Source organism: Phaenicophaeus curvirostris, chromosome 1 (assembly GCF_032191515.1).
Source record: "Phaenicophaeus curvirostris isolate KB17595 chromosome 1, BPBGC_Pcur_1.0, whole genome shotgun sequence".
In the NCBI taxonomy this organism is placed as follows: Eukaryota; Metazoa; Chordata; class Aves; order Cuculiformes; family Cuculidae; genus Phaenicophaeus; species Phaenicophaeus curvirostris.
In genome coordinates, this window is record NC_091392.1 from 147,873,438 (window position 1) to 147,889,529 (window position 16,092).

The 16,092-nt window shown below is 36.8% G+C and overlaps 1 protein-coding gene across 2 annotated transcripts in view; it reads left to right on the top strand.

Moving 5' to 3' along the window:
• ANKRD10 (ankyrin repeat domain 10) overlaps window positions 1-14,613 on the top strand; it is a 38,042-nt gene extending 23,429 nt beyond the window's left edge. The window contains exons 4-6 of one of the 2 annotated variants that reach the window (XM_069878521.1): window positions 5,879-6,114; window positions 9,941-10,036; window positions 12,933-14,613. In XM_069878521.1, coding sequence (XP_069734622.1) covers window positions 5,879-6,114; window positions 9,941-10,036; window positions 12,933-13,417 — 817 coding nt within the window. In that variant the 3' untranslated portion in view covers window positions 13,418-14,613. The remainder of the gene's footprint in view (window positions 1-5,878; window positions 6,115-9,940; window positions 10,037-12,932) is intronic. The other variant, XM_069878529.1, reaches the window with a different exon arrangement.
• Window positions 14,614-16,092: the final 1,479 nt, after the last annotated feature.

The following is a 16,092-nucleotide window of genomic DNA, read 5'->3' on the forward strand; positions in this document are numbered from 1 at the left end:
TAAGTTTCCTGTTTATGCACCATTGCCCGTTTAAATCAAACAGAAGATTCTGAAACTGTAAAAACTACACATGTCAATGTTTTACAGCTACGTAATTCGAATTGACTTGATTTTTTCAAGTAATCCTAGAAAGGGGGAGCATTCCATATAGAAACTGCTGAAACTGCCACAGGTGCTTCTCCGAAAACCTTACAGTTGTGGCATTGAATGTTCAGTATCGCTTCCTTTCTGCACACAAGGCATACTGTTGAGGTATTTGTTGCGGTGATTGGTTTTAATGCTAATCTAGGAATTCAGATATAGACTCTATAGATTTGCATGCTTTGCTTACCCTAATTTACAATTATCTACGTTTTTATTTGTAAACTAACAATAGATAAGTTGGAATCAGTATTTTTTAACAGATATTACGTTGCTATACAAAAACTGTGGTTTATTTTCTTAGATTGTCGCATGGCATTAACAAAAACACAGTAAGCTGTAAGGGATGTAATCACTATTTAAAATTTAATATTTAGGGAGTTTTTCTTGGATATATGAATGTGGTTTTTTCCAAAAAGATTTATTATTGACTTCTTGTAGCAAACATTTGTTTTTCAAGGTATGTGACATTATAAGTGGAAGGCGATGTATTTCAAATGTATTTCTGTGTTAAAAACACATAGAAATGTATTTCCTTTTTTCCTCCAGTAAGTGTGAAAAATATGAACAATTGAAACAACTTAGAATCACCTTTTTTCTAAGTAAATTCAATATAACTTAAACTATGTCAGAAACACAAGTCTTTATCTCTTCTTTCTACAGATCTTTCTGAGAATAAATTTTTGTAAGTTAGCTTAAAGTAAACCTTTCTTATAATAAGCTAGTTAGAATTCTAAGTTTTAGGTTGCTTTCTATGATGTAATCATGGCGGAAGTGTCTTGAATATTTTTTGACAGCTTGCCTTAGATTTTTTTTTCTTTCCTTTAGTGAACTTCTCAACTGAACAAATTGTGGTTAGAATGAAGTAATAAAAACATCCTCCCAAACTAAAGCTAAACTGAAAGTTAACTTCTTGTTTCTGTGCACCAACCCTATTTGGTCAGATAACGTGCTTGTCTCTCTTGTTTATGAACAACAATTGAATTGCACTCAGAGCCAGCATTTTGAAAAGCATTTCAGAAGAAGGAAATACACAAACATATGTATGCTTCATCATTGTCCTCTTTATAGCTGCTTTATTTTGATACCAGGACTCTCAGATGAACTGGGCCTTTAGAATGGGAGTTCTGATGATGTCAACCAAAGGGAGAAAAAGAGATTTTAAAAAAAGTCCTCTTCATGCCAAGATTATCAGTTTTGAAGACTGCCTGCGGTCATCACTTGATGGAAGAAGAAAGATGTGTTATAAGAGTTGTTTTAAGCACTGTAGGTGTGTGAATAAATGTATATACAAAAGTCAGAGCTTTAACTCTCAATGTAACGGTGCAAATTTGAGTTTATTTATAAAACACTGTCACTACAGAACAATTCAAGTGTTAAACATCCATCAATCAAGGAACTTCAAGGTCACCTACTTCTACTCATCCGTATTCAAACTTTCTTCATTTTTCTTATGGATTTTTTAATATTTAATTCAATTTTATAATATGAAAATGTATCTTTCTGATTGTTTTTTGCCTTTTGCTTTGCAATTGCAACCTTTTACTTCTGTACTTTGAAGAAAACAATGTGTCTATCATTCCCAGCTTCTGGATTTTAGCCTACAAGAAGGCTGAGGGTAAATAATATGTTCCATGATTCTAATTTGTTTCTAGAAGTGAGAAGTAGATGGAAATAGTAAATAAACTATAAAGCAAAACATTACTGGGAAGTGAAAGAATCTTAACAAGACTCACTTTTTTTTTCAAATACTCGAATTGCTTTGGAAAGGATGCAGGGTATGTCTTTTCTAAGCGTAGAATTAATTGAGTTTCTGACCACTTGCCAAAACTGCATTTAGTCCTGGCCAAGGTTAAGTAAAGGATTTTTCTCTGGTTTCTCAGTTCAACCCATCATGTATGTTCTTGTCTGTAGTAGGTTTCAAAAAGGGAATGGTATTTTCAGTTTTACTTTTCAGTCTTTCCTCCAGTTTTTCTACCTATTCCTGTAGCTGAACTGAGCCTTTGAGATGACTTCAGTTTTTTACTTTTTTTCTTTTTTATTGAAAAGAGAGAGAGAGTTAAGTTTTTAGAACAGCTGTCTATTTTGACAGTAATTAGGCCAACCTTTAGAAAATATTGTGCCATGTCAGGTCATCTTTTATTTAATAAAAGACTGACTAATCATAAAATGCATATAACTTTTCAAGGCTTAGTCTGGTATTCTTTTCTTTAATAATTGCTTCCTTCCATTCTTCCACACCTTCCTTACTGGTAGCTGCTTCTTTCATAAGATCATATTTGAAAAATACAGTCTGTGTAGCTTGTTATTTGCCTAGTCTTGCTTTAGCTTGGTGGCCTAGCTTAGAGAAAAGCCCTGAAAAGAAACAAGCTTGTCCTCAAGTTGTCAGAAGGGGCAAAAAACAATCCCACAACAGAGAACCTGCAGGGTTAAAAGATCAAAACTAATGCCGAAGAGAATTTTAACTTATTTAAAAAGCAGAGGATGGGTGGAAAAGAAGATTTTTATTTTTTTTTTCAGGAGATGTGAAGTTTCAAGGTATTTTTGTCTGTGTTGTCCAGTTGTTTACTTTTATTTTCACTGCCTGTATTTTACAGCTTGGTTCTTGAAGTTGCTTGCAGTTATATCCTCTACCTAGTCAAGTCCTTTTAGTTTATGTACGCAGCTATGAGAAATTGAGAAGTGCATTTCAAGGGATGTGTCTTATAACTGAAATAGTTGGAAACTGACATAAATATAGCGATTACCTCTTTGAGTTTCCTGCTTGTTGGCTGTTTTGAGTTTTTTTAAGCGTGTGGGCCATATAGTGTATAGTCTACTTGACAGCCAAATGAATCTTCAGTTAATGCTCCTCCTTTTTGCTTGTCAGTTTACATATAATTGCAGTTCATAACCAAGGAGTGACACAGGGATCACGCGTAAGAGATTGAATTTCCCTTAGTTTTCTGAGTAGATGAGGCAGTGAACCATTTCTATTGTCATTCCTGTAACAGAGTCTGTTTACAGCAATGGCTTTTATATTCTTAGCTCATGCAATACGTGAAGGTAGCTTCATTTTCAGGCACTGGCAGCATTTGAGGTAGACCAAACACTGCAGATTGAGTGATAGGTATGTTCCCACTTCCTTGTAACTTCTGCTGTAACAGAGCCAAGTCCAGATTAGATGGTCTAGAAGATGTCTTAGCTTTTTTTATTCATCCAAGTGTTCACTTCAGGATTTCTAGGACTCTGTAAGACTGTATATTTCTGTTAGACACTCGGAATCCTCACAATAATGACAGTATTTCTGCATACTGTTGGAATTACATAGAACCATTTGAGTGTGGTGACACTCCATGATACCTGTATTTTTTTTCCTACTTTGTGCATGTGTCTACTCAAGTTAGCATTTTTTTTCTTGGATTCCTTGCATTTTGTTATAATGAGCTAGTATAGCACAGCTAACTCTTGCTGCATTTTGTGTTCCCACTGATGGATTTTTTTTCATCCTAGAGAAGGCTAGAAAAATCAGCTAAAGAAGTAGATCTGTTTTATCTTCCTAGCCTGTTTCTGATAATATGACTTAAGGGTTTCTGCCAATTTTGTGAACTTTCCTTTTCTCCTTCCCATTAGGCTGGAATGCAAGCCAGTTTAACTGAAATTTGAAAAGACTTTAAAGTCACAGAATAATTAGGCTTTGATTAAATTAATGGAATTTGACAAGTGCATATCTTAGTTTGTACATCTCCAGATGCCTCTAGTAACTTCTATTGACATTCCTTTGGGAAATGGTGTCAACCTGTAGTTTGTCTTACAGTCCATTTTTCCAGGCAGAGTTATTGTTCAATAACGTTTGTTAAGTAAAAGAATTATTTAGTCCTTGAAGGTTTTATTAAATCAGGTGGTTAGTCAACACCACGTTGTTTTGTTAATTTCTATGTTTGTGTAACTTAATTTGCTCTTTCTTCGATTTCCTTTACTGTCTTTCTGGGACTTGCAAATTTAAATTATATTTCAGAGAACAGAACTGTTCTTTTTTGGCCAAAACAGATACGTTGAAATTTCTGGGGTTTTAGGTGTAGTTGCATTGTGTTGTATCCATGTGCTACCAAAGTAAGTTAGAACTACTAAGAGAGCGTTGAATCTTGGTTATCGGGGACCTCAACAGGCCATCTAGTTCAGCATGTTTTTTGCAGAATTTCTGAAGTCCTAATTGCTCTTAAAGGGAGGGAAAGAGAACCTTCTGGAGATTCAGCAACCTTTGTAGTCTGAAAATATCCTTTGTAACTGCTAATCCTGTTTATACACTGCCTGCACTAGGTGCACAGAACAGATCATTCTCTTTGCAGCTATTTTTTAGGTATTCAAAACTTACACCCCTACGTTGAGGTTTGTTTCTATACCATTGTTGGCTGCTGTTCTCAGTTTTTCACTGTAGCCCGAGTTAGTGGTAACTTAAAATATTGTAGCATGGAATGAAACTACTTCAGTGTAACCTCATGGGTTTTTTGATTCTATAGTATCTTGACAAATTTAGTCTTACACATTCTATGTAATCTAGCAGTATGAATTTATGGAATTAGTCTTACTGTACTAGTCTCTAGAGACTTCTTTTAGTTGTATTTTTATAGAAAATAAGTTGCAGTGATGTAGGAAGCAAAGCTGGGCTTTGTCATTTGTTTTCTTTGCTTGAGCTAGAAGGAGTTTTCTGCTTTGTGCAAGTTTCAACAGAATCGGATCTATTATTCTGTTGGTCGGTCTGTTTCTGGATTTTTAAGTAATGAACTTATCTAAACTGCTGAAGCCACAAAACAAAAATTTAATTTTCTGACTATTTAGATCTGTCTGGCAAGGCAGAAAAACTTGGGAAAGATTTGTTGTCATCTTTTGCTTCACAATCTGGTTTTGTTATTTCTGGCCGCCTTGTCTCCGCTTTTATGCGCTTGCTTATGAAGTTAGCCTATATTTCTAAGCACAGACATGCTGTCTGTGTAAATGCATGTGATAAAGCACTCTTACAAATTAAACCACTACATCTCCACATCCTAGCCAATTTCTTTTGTCATCTCCTTGATGCACTAGAATATTCAAAATCCAAGTATCATTCTCCTGTGAGTGGAAAAGTCTTGGTTCAAATAACAAAGCAAGTCCCAGCACTTATGATGTCACACACTTTGAAATGAAAAACAAACCAGGAAAAAGTATAAGCAAAGCATATCTAAATATAGCATCTTTATCTATCTATCTTTTCCTATATATGTATATATTTTATTGTTAGGAAGAATAGTGATGATGTTACCTTAGAAACCAGAATGCCATGGACAATTGCCAAGTCATGTTAAGTTTGTTTTGAGTATTTGATCTTTTGCTCAAGTTAAAGCTATAGATTGCAGAATAAACTGCAGAAGATGATAAAATTCAAGGCTTAGTCTGAAGTTATGTAAAGATCAGATACTTCAGACTATTATAGAATAAAGCATTTTGAGAATTTTAAATAGGAAGATGTTTTTTCCTAAGGCACATAGTATATTGATTTTATTTAAAAGTGTATTGTCTTCCAAATTTTGCTTAGAAGCCAGTTGTAATGTGCAAGAAGTTAAGTTAGTTATAAAACTAAGATTGATAACTAATTTCTTAATGAAGATTTGCTAAGAATGTGTTTTCTCTCATCACCAACAGATAGATAGTCAGTAAGGGCAGCAGCAGCAGCAAGCTAGCTTGATGAATGAGTGTAATTCAGTTTCTTTGTATTGTACAGCTTGAGAAATGCCAGTGGCCTGACAGCAGCAGATCTTGCACAAACCCAGGGCTTCCAAGAATGTGCCCAGTTTCTCATGAACCTCCAGAAATGTCACATTAATTGTTTCTATAGCAATGGCAACTTAAATGGGGTTCATCAGAATGCAGATCCCAATCCATTCAGTGGTGGGACAAGTCGAAAGAGATCTTTTGAAGATATGGAGTCTGCTGGAGCAAAGAAGGCTAGAACAGAAGGTGAGACCCCAGAGGTAAATGGGTTGGGGTGATACTGTTGCCGAGAAATGAAAATAAACATTTTAAAGCTTTTCTGAGTGGATGTTGAGTGTTATTGACAAACTCGCCTACTTATCTGAAGTACATGTCAGTACAAGAAGCAGATGAATGCAAATATTCTACACCACAAGGTCCTGACTTTCCCTGTCATCTTACTAGTGTGTATAGAAATTTTTTCCACGGTGCTAAAGTTAACATTTTCTGATGGTAGTTTTCCACTTTAAGATTAATTCACAATTCAAAAACTGTTTGCTAGATGGATGGAAGAAATATAATGCAAAAAGGTCTCACAAATCAAGAGGGATTGTCTGTGACATTAAGTTAATACATCTGAGGTTTCTAGGATCGTGTTCCAAGGGGAACTGGTATCTTACAGGAGGATACAAGACTAGAATAAACCTTAAGGATATTCCTATTCAGAATCTTCTAAACATATTGAATAACACAATAGAGAACATCTTCCTTTCTGAAGGTTATCCCATTAAATTAAAATAATGCAGCCATATTTTCCCTGTGTCTAGGAAAGGGACTTTGTAGGTCTTTATGGAAGACACTTTATTCAGCTAAAGCTTATATTGTCCTGACAGATGAGACTTTCAGCGAGCCAAATAAAATGGGATCAAACTGTTTCATTTGACATAGCAAGAGGGGAATTGGGACTGAAAAAAGAATGTTTCTGAGTAGGACGTAGACATGGTAAATTGCATCAGTATTGACACTAGTATTTCTTGTTATCAAGCCACCATTTCAACTACACTAGGATCAGAGGCCTAGCACTCCTAGCCAGTCATAAACAGGATTTGTTACTTTCTGTAGTTGATCTAAACTATAAATAATTTCACAATGGCAAGAACGCCTATGCAATTAAATATGAGACTTATTTTCAGGAATTATACTCTTAAGTAGCTACATAGAATGAGAAATCTTGTGTGGTATACAGATGCCTCTAACAGCTACAAAAAGATGTTATCCATGTTCTGTTAGTTGGAGGTGCTGCTGAAGTCAGAGGTGGGTGTGTTCTGTTTTGAAGAGCTATTCCTTCAGATGTCATAACAACCAATTGCTTTAGCTTCAGAAAGTGAGTTCAAGCTAGTCAATAGGCAGTGTTTCCCCACAATCTGTGGGAGTTGCTATTTTTATGCTCTGTCTTGTCATGAAATGGCAGTATCTGCATTACCTGTCAGCATAAAAGACCTTTCTTTGTCAACAGGAAAAATGGGGAAAGGTTCTTTATCAGGGAATGCAATAACAGGATGAGGGGTAACAGTTTTAAGCTGAAAGAAGGGAGATTTTTTTTACTGAGAGGGGGATGAGGCACTGGAAGAGGTTGCCCAGAGAAGTCATGGAACGCCCATCGCTGGACATGTTCAGGGCCAGGTTGGATGAGGCTTTGAGCAACCTGGTCCAGTGGAAGGTGTCTGTGCCTATGGCACGAGGGGTTGGAACTGGATGATCTTTAAGGTCGCTTCCAACCCAAACCATTCAATGATAAACAGCTGGTCCAGTGGGTAGGTTAGATCGAGTAAATAAATGGACAATACATTAAAGTGAATAGGATTTCCTGAGCAATTGCAGAGATGTTACAGAAGGAATCGAGAGTAGGAGATTTTTGAGCTTTTCACCAGGATGAATTTTTTTTAAGACATTTTCAAACAAAGCCAAAACCTTTGTTGTGTTTGCTTGGAGGTTTCTAGCATAAGAAAGAGGTGCATCCCAGTTGTGGAAGCTGAAGTTTCTGATTTGCCGTGTCTGCCCTCAAAGACATAGGCATCAGTAGTATCTATATTATCAATGTAAAAAGTATTGGAGTGAGGATTAATCACCGTTCTCATGGCACTTTGTAAACAGCAGAGCTGAGTAATGAGAAATCATCAGTGCATCTTTGTGCTTAGCTAGCCTTTTCGCAAAACAAGCCAAATTTTGTGGTACTCCTACCCTTACCAAAACCACACTGGTCTGTTGTCCTTTAAAGACTATTTGCACAGGAGATTCTAGATATTCAGAGAGAGTGCAGACAATCTTTGCAGAGAAGAACTGTTGCCAAAACACTGGAATGGGTTGGATGGGGCTCTGCACAACCTGACCTACTGAAAGATGTCCCTGCTTCTGCAGGGGATTGGACTAGGTGATCTGTAAAGGTCCCTTCCAACCCAGAGCATTCTGTGATTCTAAGGTTTTGATAGCCATATTCTGATATAAAACAATCACTGCTTTGGAAAAAAAAAATAGGCACAGTATATGCCCCTTACCAGAACTTGTAAGCAGTAGACTTGGAAGAAGGTAAGTACTTCAACTGTGCTTAGACCTTTGTCCTGCAATAGCTAAAGTGGGTGGGGGTAAGTTACATGTAGTTTTGTTCATATGCACACACATGTATCTGCTAATGCGTGATAGTGTTAAAAAACCCTTTAGTCTCAAAATTAAGCAACATCAGTGCACAATACACTGTGGTAAAAGCTAATTACTCTCAAAGGGAATGCAAAAATTAGTTTCAAAGGCTGAAGCTGAACTTGAAAGTCAATTGGTGATCACTTTTAGAGTAGACACCAAATAGTTTTATGTTTGACTTTGAAACATAGGCCAGATTTTATGTCCATTTTTCTGAAATTGGTTCCAAAAATTTCACCGGGCTGAGTGGGAGAGGGTGGTGCATAGGATCAATGCAATGCTGCACACCAGGTCATGTGGCTGTGTTCACGGCAGTTCTAATTCTAGCCCTTCCGGTTCATTGTCCTTTGGCAGGCTGGTTTTTGCACTGCGTTGGACATGCTGCAAACAGTACTGACTTGCTGTATGCAGCCAGTGGTGATGGTATCAGTATCATGAGCCTCAGAACAGCTGCTTTTAGGTGTTCTTTGTGAGGTGGGGCTGAAGTGCATTGCCAGGTGTGCCTTAGAATTGGCCATCACGAGGCTGTGCTTCCATATTCCTTGAGGCAACTAGGAAAAATGCTTTTCGTGGTTTAAGGTAATTTGAAGCCCACTGATCTGAGGGCTGTGGTCTCCTTTAAGCCGCAGGTGGTATATTTGGCCCCGAAACACCTTAGCTATTGTTTATGTTTCTTTAAAAATAAGTAGTTTATGAAAATCGCTGTTGTGCCCAAGGTAGTGAGAGCTGACTTGCAGTCTACTGAAGTCACCCTTTATAACATAACATTAAGAGTATATGCAGTGTATATAGAAAGGTGCTTTAATGTCAATGTAAGAGTAGAGCAAGGTCTGTTGGGACAGTACTGGAGCAGTGCTTTAGGGGCTAGGTATAAGAGGTAGTGAAGTCGAGCCCATCTTGCTCGTTGAAGCATTTCCCACAGCAGTCTATGCACTTGCCAGCTTTTCTCAGAAGGCAGATCTGTTTGTTCAGGTCTTGAAGGGATCCCTGAAGCAATCTGGTGTGAGTAGGGGGTGGGTTACTGAGAATTGGTCCTTGGGAGTGAAAGAGGGAGCAGTCCAGACTGACAGACAAACGTGAGATAGAGACTCACCGAGTAACTTGAATTGCTTTTTATTCTCTTTAGTACACCAGAGCAATAGTTGTTTGATACCAAGGTGCAAAGCCTGGTAGGTACACTGGTAATTTTGCAGTTTGAGGGTTTAAAATTGATTGTGCAAGTACTTAGCATTTACTTATTCTGTATTTGGAATCTCAAAACATATCAGAAGCTTTTAGGCATGAAAAGTTTACATTTTTTTGTAAAAAGCTTATGCTTTAATAGTCCAAGCAGTCATCTGTTTGTTGGCTAAGTTTTCAAGTATGCACCAGTGACTAAATGTGACTTTTTTTTAATCAGCTTACAGCATTGATGGCTTAATACCAATGATGAATGGAGGAGCTGAGGACGATGCTGACAATATGCACGTTGATAGAGAGTTTGCTGTTGTATCAGGTGGGAGTGGACAGTTTCCTGTTAACTACAACAACATTCAAATGGTTGAAGACACCAAACAACAGGAGAGTACTTCTGTTGGACCAAAAGAAATTGAGATATACACTGTTTCTGCAATGCAAACTCCTTGTCGTTGCAAGAACCAACATGCATTTTATTTTTAATTGAAGTATAAAGCTTAGTCCTTTATTTTTGCACATTGTTGTCTAGAGCCTTGAAAACTATTGTATTGCTGTAATACCCATTATATGGGGGGGTGGGGTCTAGTAGGTGTCTAAAAATAGCTGGGGGTTTGCAATATATTGTAATGGTGAAAGAGAAGGTTTATTAGTAGTTTATTACAGATAAACAGAATCCACTATGGCTGTTTCACTTTTAACCTGAGGCTTGTACTACTTTGTGCCTTGCTTTTAGTTGCTCTAATTTCAGGTTAAAGGAAATTGAGAAATTATTAAAAATTATTTATTTAATCTATCAAATTTAATTGCTAATAAGAAGACTTGATAGGGAAACATATCCTAGTGCTTATATAGCTTTGAAAATAATGTATGTTACAACAAAACTATATCTAGAGTAGCTCAACAAATACTATAAAGAATAGTATAATCTGGAGATAAAACATGTATTCAGAATTTGTTCGGATGCAATGATGTAAGTGAAGGATCCTGCTATGTTTTTTTTTAATGTAGGTAAAAGACCGGAAATCACAGGTTCTTAAATTAGTATTTGGAACTAGCATACCTTGGAAAACAGGTTTTGTGTTTTGTGCCAGTCTTCATGGAACAGTCAAAAGTGTTACTAGTGTTAGTGGATTTTAATGCTCTAAGTTTTTTAGGGGCTGCTTAATCAAGATGTTTTGGGTAACCCCAGGACGTGTATGGAGTTTCAGTTAAAGCTGTCTTGGGTCAGGTTTTTCCATGCATTTTGTACGTAAAGGCATGGAGTTACTGTAATAGTGCATTATTGCATTCAGAAATTAATTACTTACTTAAATTTGGTCTGTGATAAATATGGTGATGCTTTGTACCACAGATCAGATTCACCAAAGGGAATGATAATCAATAGATGTTTTAATATATGAGGAATAACTATATGTATACACATATATGTATAACCAGTACTTTAAAAGTAGACGATGATATTTTCCAGTGATAGTTATGAAGTGTTCTTATTTATGAAAAAATGATTGTTACTCATATTACTATAGGTGCTAATTTTTAACAAACAGTAACCATCTATAATTATCACTAGACCTCTTCATGACCTACTTTTGCGTATTAACCAATAGTAGTGCCATTTTTATTAAATTGATTTGGCATAGCCAGCCTATAAAGATTTCTTTTTAAACAGTTAAAATTTTGCACTTTTCAGTTAATAAACACTATATGAAATTCCTTCTGTGCGTTTTCATCACTGAAATGTTAGCTTTGGTGTCTTGATGGGTTTTGGGGTTTTTTTCCAACATCAATAAGAATTTGTGTTTAGTGAGTTCAGCTGATGTGGTTATTTTAATTCGTAGGGACTGAACAGGAAACTCCAGTTCATACATCCATCGAGTTGCAAATCAAACACATTTTTGGTGTTACTCATTGCTGTATGTGAAGAATCAGTATTGGAATCCGTATTTCAAATAATACCTATGCGAAAGTCTAATAGAGAACCAAAACTTCAGGTTCTTTTGTCAAACAGTGGTACTCATGATGTGTCACTTAAACAGGAACCCAAAGTTTTGCAAAAGGTGGGAAGTTACCAACAGACTGACTGGCTTGAATTGGAAATGTGCAGTAAATGAGTCCTATTTTGCACATAAGTTTATGCGTCATGTACATGTAAACATATGTGCATGTATCCAAGGATAATAACAGGATGTAAAAACTATAAATGTCACCACATAGGTCTCCAGTTTCTCCATTTGCCTTGCTCACCTTTACCAATATGTGTTTCTATTTTCTATATTATAGAAGTAAATTTTAGATGTCCTTTACTGGTAGGCATTTTTAAAGGCAGAATATATCACCCATTTTTTGTGCTAGTACTTTGAGTACCACTGCAAAAACATACATTTCAGACATACCTTTTATGGAGATAAAAACTATTGTACTAGTTACTAAATTCAAAGGAGGATTGATTTAAAACCATTGTCAGTGGGTTTTGCATGCATTTTTTTAGAATTTTGTTTCCTACTAATCTTTTTTAGTCTTCTGTGCACTCTGCTGTTGCTATCGTGTGGCATTTTGCATGTGGATTGTACAGATGTTATTATAAACTTATCATTACATACAAACCTGCAAGCTGCTAGATAAACTGAAATACTTTCAAAATAAAGGAATTTTGAAATGTTTTATTAAACATCCCAGCATAACTTTTCTTTAATTGACCTGTTTCACTGTATACTGTGCTGTGAGAGTTACCACTAGAAAGAGAGGAAAAATAAAAAGAGCTTAAAATAAATTACAGCTTAAAAATAAAAAACCCAACCCTTCACTCTCACACAACTATTCAGTTCTTGTACGGGTATAATCTTTCATCCCAAGAGGCATTACAGTTAAGGCAGAAAGATGCCTTTTATTCCATCTTCCAAAACACTGCCCAGAATGTTGTCTGCTACACTTTTTTCATACAGTTAAATGAAAACAAGATCTGAGTTCACAGTGTCTTTGTAAAGATTAATATAGGCGTATTTACACATTGAATATAGACAGCAATTTGCATTTTCAACACAAGAATCCATGCTGCAAGCTCACTGTTCAGCTGTTGTTACTTTGAACTACCTATATTGTTATAAGTAAAGAAAGTGTAGACTTATTCAAAGCTGCGTATGGAAACTTTTTAAATAATTGGAGTATAGTGGAGTCATTTTGATGTATTTCAATTTATTCTTAATTGTTGGTGACAGGTGTATTTCTTAATGCAGATATGAATAGCAGTAGCTCCATATTGAATGCACTGACAAATGGATATGCCATCAATGGACATTCGGATTTCACCGCCGCACAACAGCTCGGTGGGATGGATGCCAGGCGTGAGGAGTGTTTAGCATTAACACCTAATGGAATAATTCCTGGAATAACTTCTCCCAGTAGGCATCGAATTCATACCAGTAACGGCACCGAGGAACCAGAAAAAGCCATGAATAATTCCACTGATATGTGTGGATCTCTGCATCTGAATGGAAGCCCGAGCAGCTGTGTTTCTAACCGGCCCTCTTGGGTGGAAGACCCTGGAGATACTTTGCACTATGGACACTACCATGGTTTTGGGGATACTGCTGAAAGCATCCCCGAACTTAGTAGTGTTGTTGAGCATTCCAATTCTGTCAAGGTTGAACAGAGATACGACAATACTGTCCTAGGCACAATGTATTTGTATCACGGCTCCTAGATGAATTACCTTTATATCGAATGCTTATTGAAATTGCTACCAAATGAATCCGGGGTGGGACAAAATCCTCACATAGCATTAAATTTGAAGATTGCAACTTCTTGCTATTTTTACACTTTGTTTATATGAAAAGTAAACCTTTAATTTGATAGCCTTATACAATAGTTGTAGTTTGTTGCATGTATGGGGCTTATTTAGTGATAAAATAGGTGCTGTTACGATGGAATGTTTGCTATTTTCATTTTTTTATTATGGAATGTTCTGGTTTTGTATTTTTTTATTTCTAATCTAAGCTTGTGAACACTATCCGTTTTTAGAGCTGTTTTCCCTTTTATTAAAACAATGTTTAACTGAATTTTGTGAAGAAAATGTTACGTATGCGCATCACTTAGCAGTAAAGATTTTTCTTTTCCATATCTTCTGCTGAAGCTATGGTAGCAATATCAATGCCAGCTATCACTATGCAAGGTTGAAAGTGGCCATCTTCTGGAGCTTCTCTGACTTTATAGTTTGTGCATTTGTTTGGTAAAACTAGATGCTCGTCTTTAGATTTTCTGAACAAGTTTCAAGACGCAGAGTTGAAATTGGAAGAAGTTACATTTCACCTTCTGTAGAGTAGAAGTGCTTTTTTGTTGTTGTTGGGCTCTTCGCATTATAGACTGGGAAAGTGAGCTGCCTTTGTTCGGTCACGGTCGGGTGTGCCTCGGATTTAGCTCTAAATTTGTGGCGGTTTCCTTTGGCTTCTCTCCTTTATATGTGTGCTTGATATTTTACCATAGCTCACAGACCAGAGGCATGTTGGCACTGTTGTGCTTTGTACGCGGTTTAAAATTGCTGTTACTTGTTATAGAATTTGCCAAGTCAAAATATTTGAGTTTCACTGTCTTGGATATACATTTCTTGTCCTTTTTTTTTTCTAGCGTACGCTTTGAAAATATAATGTTGTGTACTCTTCGGGCTATGCTCACAGAAAATACATTGTATTTAAAGCTTAATACACAAATCAAAATCCATATAAGTGCACTGTATGAGCACTAATAATATAAGTTGCTGCTTTGTGTTAAGAGTGAGGAAGAATATGGTAAAAGAGATAAGCCCTCTGAACTGTGTTGATTTTTTGTTCCTGTTTTGTTTAAAAAGGGACCTTTACAATTTGGATTTTAAAAAGAAAATAAACCTATGACATTGTATCTGAATATTTTGTTTAGACATTATTATTTTGTTGGCAATTTGAGCAAGTCTTTAATAGTTTTTAAATCACATTTCTCCTTACTCTTCCTTGGCGCGTCTGAGGAATTTCTTGATTTTCTTGGTTTGTGGAAGCAAATGTGAACAGCCCAATAAGTTGATTGAATTACAGGAACACATACTGGAGATTCTGTGTGTGAAGTATCAGCCTCAAACTCCAAAAATGGGTTAAAATACCGTCTGTCTGATTTTCATGGAAAATACACTCTCCTATGCGTATTTTTAGGCAAAATGCTACAGACTACAGCAAAGTCATTGCTTTAAATAGACTTTACACTCTATGTGGTTCCCTGTCTGTGTACAAGACACTTCGGGGTGTGTTCAAATAGAGAGTAGCACTGATAGGAAAATTGACCCATCCTTTTGCAAATAGTTGGCCAGACCAGCAAAACTGCTCAGTGCCTTCTGGAGACAAACAAGATTGTTACTGGAAGCTGGATCTCACCTGAGACGAGCTGTTCTGGGCATGCAGGGAATCACTTGCTTGTGTTTAAACAACTGCATCTAGGCCTTGTTCTTAGACACTTTAATTTGTGGATGTGGTGCCCAGAGGCACATGTGCTGTTGCCACCGTACTAACGTGAGCAACTAAAATTTGTTGTGGTGTTTGGTTTGGGGATCTTTTTAGTATTTGCCAAGCTTGCTGCGTATGCTTTCTTGTGCTTCTTCAAATAAATCAAAGCAGCTCATAGTTATAATTAAGCACTGCCATCTGACATGCAAGACATGCAACTGATTCCTAAAGGATTTTCTTTGAAGAAGTTCGCGTGTGTCTGTTCCACTGGGGAAATTGTAAGTATGTGATTTTAGCATTAGAAGATTTATACTGTGTTCATAAGGCAAGGCTTTTAAAATTTGTCTACATTTGGATTTCATTCACCTACTTTTCACATCTTATCACCTAAAAATATCTTGGAAGGCACCGTGTTTCAAATTCAAAGACAGAGCTGACTGGTTTACTTCAAAACTCTCTATAACTACCTGAAAGGAGGTTGTAGAGAGGAGGGTGATGGCCTCTTCTCCCAAGTAATGGGGGACAGGACAAGAGGGAATGGCCTCAAGCTCCGCCAGGGGAGATTTAGGCTGGACATTAGGAAAAAATTCTTCACAGAAAGGGTCATTGGGCACTGGCACAGGCTGCCCAGGGAGGTGGTTGAGTCACCTTCCCTGGAGGTGTTTAAGGCACGGGTGGACAAGGTGCTGAGGTGCATGGTTTAGTGTTTGATAGGAATGGTTGGACTCGATGATCCGGTGGGTCTCTTCCAACCTGGTTATTCTATGATTCTATGAAAAAGCACTTCTACGTGTGTGCATTCAGTCACATGCTAGCAGAGAGATTTCAAGGTCTGTATCTGTCGTCAGGCCCCATGGAAGCTGTTTATTAAATTCTGATTCTAAAGACCAGTGAAGTCTGTACGATGCAGGCA